Source organism: Stegodyphus dumicola, chromosome 9 (assembly GCF_044657685.1).
Source record: "Stegodyphus dumicola isolate Sdum_Otavi_A_Nest chromosome 9, ASM4465768v1".
NCBI classification, from domain to species: Eukaryota; Metazoa; Arthropoda; class Arachnida; order Araneae; family Eresidae; genus Stegodyphus; species Stegodyphus dumicola.
In genome coordinates, this window is record NC_140776.1 from 54,989,858 (window position 1) to 55,008,119 (window position 18,262).

The window sequence follows — 18,262 nt, forward strand, 5'->3', positions numbered from 1 at the left end:
ATTGCTATGACTTCGAGAATTTCTACACTTATCTACCATTTCAAGAAATTTATGACAGTCTTTTAGAAATTACAGAATTTTTTCCAGACATGCTTAATATTTTAGATTATAATAGTTGAAAAAACTATCTCAGCTACTCGCTCTTCCATAATTACGTTTAAGTTCAGGATACTTTATTTCTACAAGTTAGAGGTATTCCATTGGGCGTGAATTAATAATTTTTTTTCCTTGAATTGTGCAATCTATATTTATTTTCTAAAGAATTCAAATTTCTTAGTTCACTACCGTGCAAGGATTTAAAAAATTTTCCTTCATCTACAGATATATTGATAATATTTCTTTTAACAATTTCTTTGAATACAGTAGTATTTACTGTGAATGCCTGAAATTAAATAAAATCAACTCAGATCAATTAGAAATAAATTATGTAGATCTATACATTGTTAATCTAAAAGAATAAAGCCTTTATGACAAAAGAAGGGATTTAAACTAAAACCTGTTAACTGGTTTTTGTAACATCTCCAAAAAAGTTCTAAGTAATATTATTAATGATCAAATAAAACATATTAAGAATCTTTTTAGGAGGAATGGTACCGCTGTGTGAGAAAAACTTTCATAGTGTATAAATGTCAATAGTATTATTTTTGTAAAAATTTGTATGATGCTTCTTTATAAATCTTTCTTTCTTTGACTAAAAAATAGGTAATTTTTCATTTCCCTAATTTTTATAATTTGCCGTTTAGCGTGAATATTTTTTTTATTTATCATTACTTTACCAAATAATTTTGCAATTATGTTTTTCGGCAATACATGGTGAGGATAAAAATTCGCCAAAAGCAATCCTGATTGCACATATCTTAATCAACCCCTCTAAAAAATTCCAGATTCTAATAAAATTTGTGTTGCAGAGGTTCAACGAGAAACAAATTAGCTGTGTATTCACTGTTGTAATTATTTCCTTCCTTTGTATATAATGACGTAAGTAAATTAGCTCTGTATTTATTATTGTAATTAATTCTTTCCTTTGTATATAATGACACTATATTTTTTTTTAAAGTTTATTATCATGTAAACTAAAAAGTCTTAAGCGTTTCATTATTATTATTATTATTATTATTTTTTTCTTTTTGAAATTTTTACGTGTATACATGTACAGGACTGATACTGTCAAATATATGTTTTTTTGAATGTGTTAAATTTGTTCTGTAGGATAGGAGTTTTTAGTTTTCAGGAATACTGAAAGTATATTATTAATTCAATGCCTTGGATAATTTTAAGCTTACAGAAACAGAATAAATTTGTCCGAAGAAAGTGTATTATCATAAGAAAACGTTCCCTCCTCTTGACGATGTAGGGGTCTGAATATAATAATACAGACTTTTCTACTTTTTGCCACTTTTACTGCTATACTTAATTAATATCATATAGCAAATATTATTTTGATTCCGTTTTTAGTTTTAATTTTTTTAAAAACATTTTAAAATTAGAAGTACCGTTAATTTTCTCAATTTATGATATATTATTTTCTTATTTGTTTTTCTTTTAAATGTTAATTTTAATAGATATTTACAAATTATATCTTAGTAGCATTATGCGCAAGAAATTTTTTTAAAAGTTTTTATTACTTATATTTTAAGAAATGCAAAGACTTTCAGTTTAAGATGTGATGTTTTATGAAGGAATTTCAAAGTTAAAGAAACGGCTAACAACGCTTAGAGAAAAATTCATGTGTGTAGTCTGTTCTAGCTCCGAAAATTGAATGCAGGATGCAGTTACAACATTCAGGAATATTAAATTTAAACGAGAGAAAATTATAATTTTAAGTACTTTGAACTATTTATTAAATTTATAGACTTCATATTATTTAGTAAGTTTATCATCATAGCTCCTTGTTATTTTTTCAAAGCAAGACAATGCATTGCTTTTCTGAAATATCCAAGAATGCTTTCATTCTTTGATTTTGTGCATTAAATTAATTAGTATTCAAAATATCTACTTCACCATATCATGATAAGTTTAATCCTCCGAGTGGCATGGCTTTCTGGCTCTGCTTATAAAAGACTGTATTTAAACAGCATTTGTTAGTTAAACTTTTTAGTTTAATTATTTTAATCTATTTCATAAACTTTCATTATGATAAAATATAGATCATTATATAAATTAAGAAAGCAAAATATTTTAAATGATAAGATAATATATACCAAATGACACCCCTCTGGGGGTTTGTACACAATGGCTTAGTACGATACTCTGACAGTATCACCTCTGGAGACATAAAATACACCTACCCAGTTTCGCCTGCCCAAAAGGGTAGCCTATATTGTCCGGGAAGGTAGTGCCACATGTCATCTGACTGGGTAGCGGGATGGGCAGGCTATGGTTTTTCAGTTAGCTGTCTTAATCTTGTGGTCTCAATGCCCCGAGGAGTGGTGACCCAGGGAAGCCTGTTCAGCTTTGGTCATCCTGAGAGAGTTCAAATTCAAAATTATGCCCTCCATGTTCTGGGCTCCCATGGGCATTGTATGTAGCAAGTAAGACTCCCAGGAGACTTAACTGATATAACCCAACTTCCGCCTACACAGAGGCTATGAGTCAGTTCATGTAGTGCTGTAATCAATATGGCGGAACACTTATCTACAAAGATAAAAATAACAAAAACTTTCATAACTGGATAAAGGCGGTAATGCCTCTTAAGGGGTTAATAAAATGCCCCATCCTTTAGGATTGAATGGAACGTAATTTGTGTTACATAATATTAGAAACTATAAACCAAGATTCATTTTACCTCAAGTATCCAGAAAATGACTTTGTTGCTATTTAAATCAATTTGTATATATTTTAGATAAGCACCGTCAGGAAAGTAGGCAATCTGTTGTTAGCTGTATGTAAAGTTTTAGGAGGAAAAAAAAAAGTAGTGCTGCAAGTGAATAAATACAATAAGACAAGAAAAATTTTCTAAACACATTTTATTTTGCATAAAATACACTGAACAGAAAATCGATCACCTTTGATAGTTTGCATTTGAGAAATATTAAGCATAGAAAATTGCTAGTTAAACTGCCATAAAGTCTATCTTCTTCGGAAGCAACATAGTATTCCCACTATGTAGGCATCTGGTTGCATGTAGAATTTATTTTCACAAAATCCTTTTCAAGCAATATTCATTTATTATCATTTTAGGGACAAATTTTCTTTGCTGTTTAAACTGCACTTTTGTGACACCACATACAAAAGGCCATTTTTACATTTGTTACAAAGGATAAGTTTAATGAATAGATATTGTATAAGCTGTATTCATATTTATATATACACATGAATTTTTTTCCACTGAAAAAATAATACAAATGGCAGAAAACTCCATTTGATTTAGATCAACTGCGTAAATAATTTCATTTATAGAAAAATAGACTGTATAATTGTCAAAAATAGTTCATAATATTAAAACACCAAGTTTTCAAATCCTTGTAAATCATTCGAGAAGAAAAAAGCAGCCTCCAGTTCAAGTTTTTCATAAAGGTGGCTGTTTTGTGTAGAATATCTGCTACACTATTTACATGCATTCTTTATATGGAGGGGCATATGAAGTGTTGACTTTTTCATCTTTTTAGGTCAAGTTTCAGAAGTAAATATTTCTAAAACTGCTTTCTATTATTTAAAATTGAAATTCAACGTATTCTGGACAGTACGAGATCCATATCAAATAACATAAAATGAATAAAGTTATAAAATCGATATTTCTTATTTAACCCAAATGATTTTATTAATTTATTATATTTTAAACTGTTAAAAATTAATCATTTTAAAGATTGCTGTTTAGAAATATCACTTATTTTTTATTGCAGTCCTGCGGAAGGAAAGGAATGCTGTCTACTTGCATTTCTTTAAATATTTTTTTGTCATTTTGTACACTTTTTAAATAGACTTCCCCAACTTTTAGCAGTATTTAACACTTTATGCTGGCATTGATAAATATGTGGCTTTTGCTGACATGAGTTCAATTATTAATTACGTGAGTACAGTTTAGATTAATTTGCAGCAGCTAAAAATAAAAATATGTCAAGCTGAGATATAAAATACATTAAAACGCTTAGAGGTATAAATTAATAACAAAAACTGTTAATAAAGAAATTATAAATTATCAGTTAAATTCCCGTTCGCCCTTGGGACTATCAGTCCAGAGATAGTCCCAAGGGCAATATTAGCTAGATTTGCATTTACCGATAAAATGGAACTGCTTACGTTTCTGAGGGAAAATTGGTAAGATCAAGAATACGTTCTTTGCATGTATTTTCATGATAGTCTTAAGTCTGCAAAATTTGTAGAATGTCATTATTTCCACACTGAAATAATTCAACTCAGGACTCAAACTAGAAGTGCAGCATTCAGTTCAATAATGCTTTTCAGCATCATTGATCGATTCAAAATCAAATTTGTCCTGTTTAATGCCACTTGCTGGCATATAGTTCTTTACGTTGGTAATATCCGTAGTGAGCTGGTGCAGCACGAAGCCGACCATAAATTTTAGAATAATCATCTTCGCTAGATCCGGTGTGGCCATCAGATTCTGTAAAGGATAGGAAAGACAAATTTTAGAGTCATCGCATGCATTTTTATTTTGACAGATAACAAAGTAAGTACGAGAAATGTCAGAAGATGCATTAACAGTTTACTAAGCAATGATGTCCGAATCGTAATTCATTTAGCATTACTAATTATGCTGGAAAAGTCGGTGAATTCTTAATAAAAATCTCAGGTGGACAACACATAGCTTCCTTGTACGGCCTATTATATTATATACACTTTTTGACGCACTTCATTTAAACTTTTTTTTTCTGAATTTCATTAGAGATATATTTTTTAGTCAATCAATTTAGTTCTCGCTTCGCTGCAAAGCAAATATACATGATAACTCAAAACTTCTTCATTAAAAGTTGTAAAATACAGAAAACCCTAAAACACATAACACACACACACAATTTTTTTTTTTTTTTTTTTTCAATTAAAATGAGAGTTTTTACACCGAAACAAGCAATTCGGCCAAGAGGCAAGCAGACAAGATTTTAGGCTAACTTTAAGTCACACTGTGCAAAAAGACACTGAAGATGCACCAACTGACTAAATTCATTATAGGACTAAGAGTTTCAGATGTAAACAAATAGCTGCCAAGTTATTTAAGCAAAGTGAAATTGACACTTTTAAATTGCTGATAATTCTGCTACCATTGCATGCAGATTAACTAAAGGTTAAAAATCTTAACCGGAAGAAAAGAAACTTTAAAGTCACTTTTAAAGCAAAAAATGCACAGTTTATCAACATATAATAATAATAATAATAATAAAACAGTTAACCGAGCGGGGTAAGAAGGTTGGATATACACATATATACTTACGTTTGACGCGGCTGATTGCAAGAAAAACGGAAAATGCGCAACTAGATGTTATAACAGTCCCATATAACAAAATTTCAACATTCTAGGCTAATCGTTTTTGAATTACACGAAATACGTACTGACATACGTGACGAAAAAAACCGTGTCTGAATCCATTTTGCAATCCGGTTTGGAAAAAAGATTCCTTTATTCTGCCCGTAGGTACAGATGTCAGGCAAAAAAATCGTTCGAATGGATTCCAGAGCAGTCAGAATGAATATTTTCCTTGAAATATGATATCCGAATTTGTTCGCGATTACGATACTTTCTTTACTTGGTACAAGGTAGGAAAAATGGAAAATTTTGTGTATGAAATTGTTATTTCAAAAAAGGAATGCAAAAAGTTACATGTATTTATATTATAAAAATGAAATAGTATTTGCGCATTATGATTTCCGTTTATATATATATATATATATATATATATTAGTTTTATTCTGAAACTGTGTGTATTTCATTAAAGTTACCATACTTGTCTGACTGTGTAATGTCAAAAAACGTTGCTGATTTATTTACCTAGTCCAGAATCATATGGCCGGATGAGACTGAGGTAACTTCCACTGTGGGCTTTTCTCAGAGGAGTGTGAAGACCGGGCATTTGAGGTGGTGGCGGCTTCTTGCCGAATTTTGGTACTCGAGCGCTGAGGCCACAGTAGTAGGGATCATCTAAAAAAGAAATAATATTCAGTAAGGATGAGGTATTAAACCGCACCATATATTTTGATCTCTTATTGCAAAAAGGAATGTTTGCTGTTTTCTATTCGGAGGAAAATCCTTGGGTTGTATCCAGGGGGAAAAAAATTGAAAGCCTTCAGATTTTATATTACGGCCAAAGGGACTTTTCCTAACGTTTTGTGTGTTACCTTTATTTATTATATCATGTTCTTCGCACTTAAACCATAAAATTCAATTCAACAACAATATCACAAAATATTTAAAAGAGCATATCTTTAGAATTTCCGATACACAGTCTCGCGCGCTGGAGATAAAAATGTTTTTTCTTTTTTTTCTCCCCCCCCCCACCGTACAGTGTTGCCATTGCTCGTTTTGAAATCGTTGAGTTTCTTAATTAAAAACTCATAAATGATTTACAAAATATGAAATAGATAATAAAACAAATTCCAAATTTGGGCTTCTAGATGCCCATATTCGTGTGGAGACGTACGTTATTCAAAATTTGATCTTTCTAGTTATCGTTGTTTTATCACAATGCGAGAAACATGCATACATTTATGCAGATTCTTCATTATTTAATTTCTTTAAAATGCAGGGCTCTAATGTTTGGTGGCAACAATTTAAAAAGTGATTCGCCGTTTATAGTGAATCAACGAAAAATGCCAAAACGAAATTAATAGCCCTTCGGGGCAACTCCTCCCTTTGGTCTAAAAAAAAAAAAAAAAAAAAAATATGTTTTGCGTTTACTCCTATTGCATAATTCAAAAAGTTATGAGATGCATAACTAATACCTCAAATCGGTACGTATTTGTTTCTAATGTTTCTAAAGTTAAATCTTTGGTAACGAGAGAATCCGCTAAATCAGAAATCAATTAAAAAGTAACATTAACGATTTGTTAAGCCTTTCTTTGTGCAATAATGAATTTTTCGAAAAATGCACTAAAAATATCAATATGGAAAATTTTAAATTCCAGAGTGAAAGAAAATGAAAAAGAACTAATACGTAGCATCCAGGATCAAGAAATTATAAATAATGCATATACTTACATTTCTTTTACTGTAACTATAGTATGAATTTTTAGTTTGAATTATTTAGTTTAGTTAGATAATTTTTTTTAACATTTATAAAAGATTATATTCTTTGTTCAAACTGGTTACAAATTAAAGTTTGGTAATGAAACTGCTAAACTTATTATAAGCTGCATTCAATTCCAGTTATTTTGAATTTTGAATAGTATTCTCAGATGACTAACATGCTCAGACAGACTATTTGTTTAGTTTCTTAAACTGTTTTATTAAATCGTTGTATTAGTTTGCTTACTTTTCGGACTTCCCTCCTATTAAAACAATTTCAGAATTACAACTATGAATATTTTAATTGTTTTTAGTATATAGCATTATTTGGTATGAAATTATTGAAACGTACAATGGAAAGATATCAATATGAATATGAACCAAATAGGCTCCGGCTGAAATAATTCGTGTATTGGTCTATTGTTTTCTTTATATTTGAGATTTCGTCACGTTACGTTGGATTTACCTAAAAAAAATGTCTATGATAACAGTCATTGTTTACTAACTCTCTAAGAATAATCTTATATTTAAAAAAATAAAAAATAATAGAAAGCAAAGTATAATACAAAAAACTAATTTTAATGTTATGAATTTCGAGATATTTCTTCTTAAATACCAAAAGAATTTGTGGTGATGGCGATAAGGAGCGCGCCTTGCGCCCTCCGATAAGTGTGGCAACCCTAATGGTAACCTGGACTGAGGAGAAGTTTCTTACGAGTAGCGAGCAGAGCGAAAACAGGCAGGCTGTCGGGGAGTGTGCGCGAAGTTCCGAAATAAAGCTTAATTTTTATTGTGCACTATGTCTTGTTAATATTTATATTAATGCAATAAGAACATAATCTGTGATATGGAATTTGAGGATTGGTGGTAAAAACATAACAGGAAATCTCCATAATGGTAACCTGGACTGTGTTAAATCGTATGAACAGTTCTCAAGCACTTTCGGTTTTGACTACAAGCCATCACTCAAGATCTCCAAACCAGAAGTAATGGATTACATCGGTTTTCGTCCTCCGGATCACAGATGAGTAGTAATTATAGATCATTTTATAATTCTGTTTTCTACTTATCATTTAATTTAATTTTCTTTAGTTAAATTTTTGCTTTTATTTTGGCTTAAAAACCTTGCACAATGTCTGATGTTCATGCCGTCCAAATTCCGGTTTATAACCGATCAGACCCATCTTTATGGTTTATTATGTGTGAAAGTACTTTTGCTCTTGCCACCCCCAAACCTATCACAGAATCCATTACTAAATATAATTATGTAGTTTCTCATCTTCCTCCAGATATCGCATCACTAGTACGGGATTTACTTATGAAACCAGACCCTATTGATCCATATGCAAAGCTTAAAACTGAGTTAATAAATCGTTCAGGAGAATCTTCTCAGCAAGAAATTCGCCAATTATTATCTGGAGAAGAATTAGGTTCTCGAAAACCTTCCGATTTGCTTAGAAATATGAAACGTCGAGCAGAATCTTTAAATGTTCCTGATAACTTAATGTTAGAATTATTCCTTCAACGTTTGCCTTCGACTGTTCAGTCTATTTTGGCAGCGGTTTCCAATTTAACTGTAGATAAAGCTGCAGAAATTGCCGACAGAATTTTAGAAGTAAATCCAACCCCAGGGACTTGTGCCGTTTCTCGCACAGTCGATCAGTCTCTTGAGGATAAATTATTTAAACAAATAGAAAAATTAAACAAACGTATTGATCGCATTATTCTTTCTCGTGGTCGCTCGCCAAATCGCGGAGATCGCAATAAGGAAAGAAGCAATTCCAAAAGGAGAGATTATTCTGTTTGCTGGTATCATAGACGTTTTGGGAAAAAGTGTAGAGATGACAAATGTACAAAACCTTGTTCATGGCAGGGAAACGAAACCAGCAAAGAATAGAGGCGACTTATTCTTTGCCTCAAGTTTCACGTCGCCTGTTCGTTCGTGACCGTAGAACAAACCTTTCATTCTTGGTCGATACCGGCTCTGACGTGTCCTTACTTCCAGCAAATAATTCTCAAAAACGGAATTCGTCCCAACAAACACTTTTCGCTGCTAATTCTTCTACTATTCATGTTTATGGTCAAAAAACACTTTCTTTGGATTTCAAATTAAGACGACAGTTTACATGGACTTTTCTTATAGCAAATGTTAGTACACCCATTCTTGGAGCAGATTTTCTCCATTTCTTTGAATTGGTGCCTGATCTCAGAAACAAATGTCTCAAAGATTTAAAAACGCATTTTAAAACCAAAAATGCAAGCATTTATTCAGTAAAAACTGTATTTAGTGATACACCATATCACAAAATTTTAAAAGAATTTCCTTCAGTTACTAGATTACCAGATCCTAACCAACCTGTTAAACATAACGCCGTTCATTATATCATAACTAAAGGTCCACCTGTGGTTGCAAAACCTCGTCGGTTAGCTCCAGATCGCTTAAAAATAGCAAAACAAGAATTTCAAACTATGATGCAATTGGGGCATTTGAGACCTTCGAGCAGCAATTATGCATCCCCACTTCACATGGTTCCAAAAAAGGGAAGTCTGGAATGGAGACCTGTAGTAGATTATCGAGCATTGAACGCTCAAACAATAAAAGACAAATACCCTATTCCATGCTTAGCCGATTTTACTGCTGCATTGCACGGTACTAAAATTTTTAGTCATGTCGACCTGATTAAGGCATACCATCAAATACCAATTAACCCAGCCGACATCCACAAAACCGCCATATGCACACCATTCGGTTTATTCGAAAGTACCCGTATGCAATTCGGCTTATGCAATGCATCCGCGACTTTTCAACGTTTTATAGATGAAGTCACGCGGGATTTAGAAGGTGTTTACGCTTTCGTCGATGACTTGCTCATAGCCTCTAAAGATTCTGAGGAACATTGCAGGCATTTGAAAGCTTTATTTTCCAAACTTCAGAAATATGGACTTTGCATAAATGTTTCAAAATGCACCTTTGGTCAAACATCTATTGATTTCTTAGGTTTTCACCTTAGTGAAAACGGAATTGAACCTCTTCCTGACAAAGTCAAATGTATTTTAGATTTTCCTCAACCTACCACTCTCACTCAGCTTCGCCGATTTTTAGGCATGTTTAACTTTTATAGATGTTTCATACCTAAAGCAGCACATATTCTTTCTCCTTTAATAAAATTGTTAGAAGGCTATATTAATAAAAAGAAATCTCGTTCTCGTGTGCAGGATTCATCCCCACAATTAAATTGGAACGAGAATGCTGAACAAGCCTTTATTGCTGCCAAAAATGCCATTGCTCAGGCTACCCTTTTGAGACACCCTATTCCCGGAGCCCAGCTAAGCATCTGGGTAGATGCCTCAGACGTCGCAATCGGCGGCACACTTATGCAGTTGTCTCAACAAACATGGGAACCTATAGCATTTTTCTCTATGAAACTCAATAAAAGTCAACAGAAATGGTCCGCGTACGATAGGGAATTATTTTCTATTTATTCTGCAATTAAGAAATTCCGACACATGTTAGAGGGCAGAAATTTTATAATTTATACGGATCAAAAACCGTTAATATACGCTTTTAAACAGAACCCTCATAAATGTTCACCTCGACAATTGCGACATTTAGATTTTATTTCTCAGTACTCTACTGATATTAGGCATGTGCAAGGTTCAAAAAACGTCGTTGCTGACGCTCTTTCAAGAATCGAAATTGATTCCATAACAAAATCTCCATTTTTGGATTTTAAAAAATTTTCGGAAGCTCAACGGCATGATCCGGAGGTACAAGACCTTCTCAAAAACAACACATCATCTTTGAAACTGGAATTTAAACCGTGCCAATATTCTGATGGTAATATTCTTTGTGACATATCAACGGACATTCCTCGTCCATTTGTTCCGAATCCCTTTCGCAGACTCATCTTTAATCATCTGCATAATCTGTCACATCCAGGAATTGCAGCTACTACGAAGCTTATTTGTTCTCGTTATGTATGGCCCGATATGAAACGTCATATCAAAAATTGGGTGAAATCCTGTGAATCTTGCCAAAAGTCGAAAATTACTAGGCATACTAAAGCACCACTGGGCACATTCTCTCTTCCTGATGCACGTTTTTCAGAAATCCATATGGATATCGTCGGACCGTTACCTCCATCAGAAGGCAATGTGTACCTTTTGACTCTAATAGATAGATTCTCCAGATGGCCTGAAGCCATTCCCATCCCGGATATGAAAACGGAAACCATTTGCAGAGCCATCTTCAACTGTTGGATATCTCGTTTTGGCTGCCCATCGATCATAACAACAGACCAAGGTTCTCAAATGAGATCCGCACTTTTTGCAGAATTTACGCGCATTTTAGGTACGAACAGAATCACAACAACAGCCTATCATCCAATGTCCAACGGCATTGTTGAACGAATCCATCGACATTTAAAGTCTTCTCTCAAGGCTCACGAGACCAATAACTGGACTGAAACACTACCAGTTGTTATGCTTGGTATTCGGACAGCCGTAAAGGAAGATCTACAGTCATCTTGTGCTGAACTGGTGTACGGCACAACTCTCAAGCTGCCTAGTGATATGATAACGTCATCTAAGATATCTCCGTATGACACACAATTTATCACGAATCTTAGGCATAGAATGCAACAGTTGAATCCAATAGCAACGTCTGCACATTGCCAAGAAAAATGTTACGTAAGTGCTACCTTAAAGTCGTGTACGCATGTATACTTACGTGTCGATCGAGTAAAGCCACCTCTGTGCCAACCATATACAGGTCCGCATAAAGTCCTTTCTAGAACAGACAAAACTTTCACAATTGATGTTAACGGTCTGAAATCTACTGTGTCTATAGACCGTGTGAAACCAGCCTATTTGCTTTCGGACTCTAATTTGCCTGAACTGAAAACAAATAAAGACTTAAAGACAGTTCAGCAGAATAAATCTGCAAACGAACTCTCTAAGACACAAACTGTCACCAGATCGGGAAGACATGTTCACTTCCCTAAGAAACTTGCTTCTTACATAACAATTTAAAACATTTTTTTTAAATTCATATCTTAACATATTTTTTGTTATTTCATTTTTATTATATGTGTCAATACCTTGTTATATATTGAATTGCATTTTGATCTTTTCTAATTTTATATTCTAATTTTGTAATCATAAAAAAAATACCCGACAGCACGGATGTCGTGGTGATGGCGATAAGGAGCGCGCCTTGCGCCCTCCGATAAGTGTGGCAACCCTAGAGGAGAAGTTTCTTACGAGTAGCGAGCAGAGCGAAAACAGGCAGGCTGTCGGGGAGTGTGCGCGAAGTTCCGAAATAAAGCTTAATTTTTATTGTGCACTATGTCTTGTTAATATTTATATTAATGCAATAAGAAGATAATCTGTGATATGGAATTTGAGGATTGGTGGTAAAAACATAACAGGAAATCTCCATAAATTTTTAACGTCATTCGTTAGTGCTGCCATCTAGTGAGTAAACATAGTTTTGATCGAAAAATTATTGGTCAAAGAAAAAGTTATTGTTCTTTAACTTTCTGGGAATAATTTCGCATTTGATGTTTAAAAAAGGATAAATAATAATATAGAAAAATAAAGTGTAATATAGTATATATTTCGGTATACGTCTTGTTCGGACGCGAAAATTTTTGTTTAGTGTATTATATTTTTTGAAATACTACTTGAATTGGATGAGTCAAGATTGCAAAAATTTACCATTCGTTGCTTCTTTTGAGACAATGCTACGACTGTTCATAAGCGTTAGTACGCCTGTTGCCCCAATGAGTTTTAGAAAGGTTAATGAGAAAAAAGAGATTGTTGAAAAGTATGAAGATAGCATGCGTATTTGGGACTTAGCTACTGCATACTGTATGGCGAATACGATGGTGTCTACGATTTCGAGAAACAAAGGTGTTATTTAATCACTAACTTTGAGAAGGGTATTAAACAAAGATCCGAGACACTAAAGCTTACTGAGAAATTGCGTTTACTCAGAATAACAGAAAAAAAGGTATGTACAATATACATTCTCTGCATTTACATTTTAGTTAAACAGTATTATAATAATAACAATAGGACTTAATTTAAAGAACAAATGCATTATTTTCATTTTATTTTTAATTGGTAAAATTCATTTGGTGTACGTCTAAGGATCTTGAAATGGTTAATCACGTATACTGATATACAACTGTAGCATGAAAATTTATTTCGTTAGTGCTGCCATCTAATGAGGAAAAGGATATCATTCTTTTCTCAAAATTTTTGAGAACTTTCCATTGGAATATATAAATATTTATGTTTAGAATATTTTATTATTGAAGAAATGAATATTATCATCACCATAATAAATCCACAAATATGTAAATTGTTATTTCGAGAGAAAGGCATTAAAATATTTTACACTGGGAAAAAAACATGTTGAAATTCTTATATAAAACGTATTACACGCATTGGTCTCTTTTAAAATTTTACCAAATCTCGAAAAGCAATTAAAAATGCATTTAAATTAAACTGTAATATCCGTGATTTGTCATGTGGCAAAGATGCAATTAAATTAGATGCAACCCAATTATTTTACATAAAACAATGGTCATCTACTATTTTCTGCAAATAATTTAGAGGGATTTCCTCTGTCGTGGCGATTGAGAGTTCTTTCAAATGAAGCTGCCTTTTCAAATTAAAATATACAATTATTCTGAGTTTGTTAGAAAACTTGAAAGATTAAAAATGTTCTTTTCTTCTGTAGATAGAATATCGTAAAAAATTCTGTTTATCAGCTAAACTTAAATTTTAGAGAATAGTTTTATTAAAATATTTGCGAAAATGATATTGTATAACTGCTATGACATATGCTACTATTTTAACATTATTTTTATTACTTGATTTCTTTATGATATTTAGGGATTCTTTTTTAGTGAGAACAATAAATTGATACACTATCTTGTTCAACAGGCATGCTGCTTCATACGCAGATTCTGAAATTTTTAATGGATCTAATTTTCCGCTGTGTTTAATGATTTCATAGTTATCACAATACAATATTTTATTTATTTTTCACTTACACATGCGTGACTTTTATTGTAGACATTTACTGTGCCATTCCTAAGAAACAAACACTTCTGGGACAATTGTATCGAAGTACCTGGGTTTGAATCCGAAAGAAGGCATGAATATTGTAAATGTATAGTGTCATTGCGGCATGAGGGCACTCTAAAAGTATAGAGAGCCAAAAGTCCTCTCGTGTAGTTTGGTGGCAGGAAAAGGGGGAAGGTGAGTTCTTCGGACTGAACCCCCCGTTGGGTGCTTTGCTTCAAAACCGAGCAAAATTGTGTTGTCACCTGTATGGTGTCTAAGGCTCTTGTCAGTGACACACGCAGTCTTGTATTTCTTGCCACAATACAATTCGTGGGCTTTTTCTGATTATGTCAGACAGGTGAGATAAGTCACAACAACAACAGACACATCTGGGAAGTGGAAACGTTTACTTTATAGACTTAGTGAAGAGTAAGAATTTTGAAAGAATGAATATTTATTATAAAGGGCCAACACCCTAAGTGTTTAATTCCCGTCCAATGTAGGATATTTCTTAGATTTAAATCAACACATTTATTATATTTTACATAATGCACTCATATTTTTTCTCTGCGAAAAAGATCAAAGAAATTATTTCTTACCATATATACTAGTATTTCTGGAATGGACATGGTTGCTGTTATTTTTGGCTGGCGGAAAGTCGAAGTGACCCTCTTCCTTATCTTCGTAATCCGGCTGAAAATATATAATAGCATTTTAAAATACTTCAGTAACAGTGTTTAAATGAGAAATGTTTATATTGCAGAGAGAGTTGTTATTATGCACCTAACTATGTGGATAGTTATTATTGCTAAATGTATAATCAGTTTGAAGTTTCAAAATGAATTAGACCAGAATTCAAGATTTTTCTGTATTACGTTTTATATATATGTTACCGTGAAAGACCGAAATTGGAGAATGTCGACTTTCACCGGAGAATGTTAACATTCACCAAATACGTTGGTGAAAGATCGAATATTGCACTACATTCTTGTATATAAGGATCCTCACCGGTGTATGTCGACAATCACAGATATGCTCTGGTGTAAGTCGAAATGAGAGGTCATAAAGTGCCATAATAGTTTAAGTTGTTGCAATAAATAAGATTTGAATCACATAATTTAGTAAGTTTTTTATTACTGTTATTTTATTTTCTCATTTAGAATGTACTGTATAATTAAGTAAGTTTTTAACTTCTATTATTTTCCTTTCTCTTTTGAATGTATTGTGTGTTTTAGGTTCTCATGTTCTTAAGTTCTTATTTCAAGTTTCAAGTGCGTTTATTCGCGACTGAATTACGGAGAAGAAAATATAATATTGTTATATGTTCAACATTCACCATTAGTACATGGTGAATGTCGACATTGACCGGTTAAGTCAGAAATAAGGGTATTTGGAAAATACACTCATGTCCATAAATTAAGGATAATTTGGAGTCACGCGAAAATCGAACTCTAAAATAAATATATCACCTGTAAAATCACTTCACACATCTTCAAGAATCATATGCAAATTTCAGGAAGTAACCAGATGACACCGATGGTACGTCACAATGATGAGAGTGTAAAAGAGTGATATATAAGGAATACAGGCAAAGAAGTAAAATTGTTCGCAGGCGCTTTATAAGCATTTCAGCGCAATAACCGAATAGTTATGACACAATGGACGCATTTGGATGATTTTTTACGTGGTAGAATTATCGGCCATCTGGAATGTGGGCGTACCCAACTGGAAGTATCAGACGAACTTGGAATTGCTCAGAGTGTCATCTCCAGGCTTTGGCAACGATTCCAAGATGATGGTAATGTGAGTAGACGCTACAGCACAGGTCGCCCCAGAGTTACAACGCCGAATGAGGACCGGTATTTGGCAGTTACTGCCAAAAGAAACAGGCGGAGCACAGCTTCAGACCTGTCTCGTCAGCTCTCTTCAGCCACTGGTACGACAATTTCAAGGCAGACCGTGTAGACGCTTAGGGCAGATTGGTCTATATGCTCGTAGACCTGTCAGATGCGTTCCACTTACTGAAAATCACTGTCGCCTGCGGTTAGCCTGGCATTGTGGACACCGCAACAGTGGGCTTGTGTGATGTTTTCGCACGAGTCCAGGTTTAGCTTGCAGTCTGATTCTCGACGGACTTTCATATGGACAGCTCCAGGTACCCGTTACCACCAAGAAAACATCATTGAACGACACCGTTATGGTAGTGCAGGAGTGCTCGTTTGGGGTGGAATTATTCTGGGTTCCTGAACTGACCTGCATGCTCAAATTGGAACCATGGCAAGCCAAATCTATCGGGACGTCATTCTGGAGCAACATGTACGTTTCTTTCGGGGCACCATGGGCGCACAATTTGTGTTTATGGATGACAACGCCGGTCCTCACCGCGCAAACATCGTAAGCGAATGCCTTCCATTGGAGGATATCACTCGTATGGACTGGCCAGCATTCTCACCGGACTTGAATCCAGTAGAGCACGTGTGGGACATGCTTGGCCGACGTGTTGCAGCCCGTCAACCTTCTCCTACATGTCTACCGGAACTTCGGAGAGCATTTCTTTTTGAGTGGTGTAATATCCCCCAAGATCAGATCGATAATTTGATACTCAGCATGCCTAGGCGTTGTACGGACTGTATTACATTGCCTGGGACACGTACAATGTATTAACAATCATACCAAACACATGTAATATTGGTTTTTTGTAAATAGGCTTCTTCTTCTTTTTTTTTTTTTTTTTTTTTTTGTAATTTGCTCCAGGGAGAAAAAAATCGCTAATTTTTTTTAATATCAAACATATAGCATGTTTTTTTTTTTTTTTTTTTTTGCTCTTTACCTTTTGTTTAATAAATAAGCTTTACAAATAAGTATAAGTCAAATTTGTTTTGCTTCTAACTCTTCCTTTGCCTGATTTTGCATTATCCTTAATTTATGGACATGAGTGTATTTCGGACGTACACCAAGAGACTATGTGAATGTTGACATTCACCGGTGAAAGTCGACATTTTCCAGATTTCGGTGTTTCACCGTAACATATATATGTAATCACACACACACACACACACATTGCGTGTGTGTGATATTTTAATGCGCCCTGCTTGAAACCTGCCTAGTTGAATATCCGGCAGTTGACATGGCTCAGTGTGAAGGCATACAGACGAAACTAACAAAACTGAATTTGAATAATCTTTATTTTCACGCATATCAAATCATTTCTTTGTAGACAATATACTTTTCGATCATAGTTGAATACAATAATTTTTATGTACACATGTGTAAGAATTATGTTAATTTTATTAACATTTAAATTTTGAGTTAAACTTCCTTTCCTACAGCGGTATTTAACCGCGAAGTTCTTCTGTCTTAGTGAGAGAGATACCAGATTTTCTGGCTGCACGCGTCCGTCTTTTTAGGCTCCTCTCCCGTAAGCTATTATTATGCTCGGCCGTACTTTAGGCCCTTGATAGCTTCGCAGTCAATTAGGTAAGTTAAGGTCACTCTGATAGAATTTTGATAGCTTCGGCTATATCTCTTTCGTTAAGATTAGTTTAGTTTAATTCTTGTTCTCTTAAGTTGAAGCCCAAGTGTCGGCTTTATTATACAACTCCAAGACGGAGTTTTGTTAAACTTTAATTGGAATAATAAAGGGTTCTTTTACCCTTCTGTCTTGTTGTTTCCTGTCACACGAACTCAAGCGATTATTCGCTTATCAGTTCTTAAGATTCTTCACTTTCAATAGTAACTTAGAATTACACAGTGGAGAATCCTAAAGTCGCGCCCGAACTAAAAGGGTGTTGGACGATGATTCTCCTCACTCAGGATTTGGCGTTTGGGTCCCCTAAAAACTCTAGTCGCCCTTTAAAAGGGGGAGTATATAAGGTATTTCTCTCGCCTTCCTAGCGTGCCTTCGTGGTGTAGTGGTTCTGCTCGCTGGGTCGGTATTCCAGAGGTCCGTGGTTCGATTCCCGGCGAAGGCGTTGATAATTTTTCATCTCTTCGGCTTCCAAAAAATCC

At 34.0% G+C, this 18,262-nt stretch overlaps 1 protein-coding gene across 2 annotated transcripts in view; it reads right to left on the minus strand.

The window, feature by feature from the left end:
- Positions 1 to 2,949: 2,949 nt before the first annotated feature.
- LOC118186149 (uncharacterized) overlaps positions 2,950 to 18,262 on the minus strand; it is a 204,207-nt gene continuing 188,894 nt past the window's right edge. For both annotated transcript variants that reach the window (XM_035356194.2, XM_085823454.1), the window contains exons 8-10: positions 14,854 to 14,947; positions 5,945 to 6,094; positions 2,950 to 4,564 (exon numbers count right to left, since the gene is read on the minus strand). In XM_035356194.2, the coding sequence (XP_035212085.1) occupies positions 4,440 to 4,564; positions 5,945 to 6,094; positions 14,854 to 14,947 (369 nt within the window). In that variant the 3' untranslated portion in view covers positions 2,950 to 4,439. The remainder of the gene's footprint in view (positions 4,565 to 5,944; positions 6,095 to 14,853; positions 14,948 to 18,262) is intronic.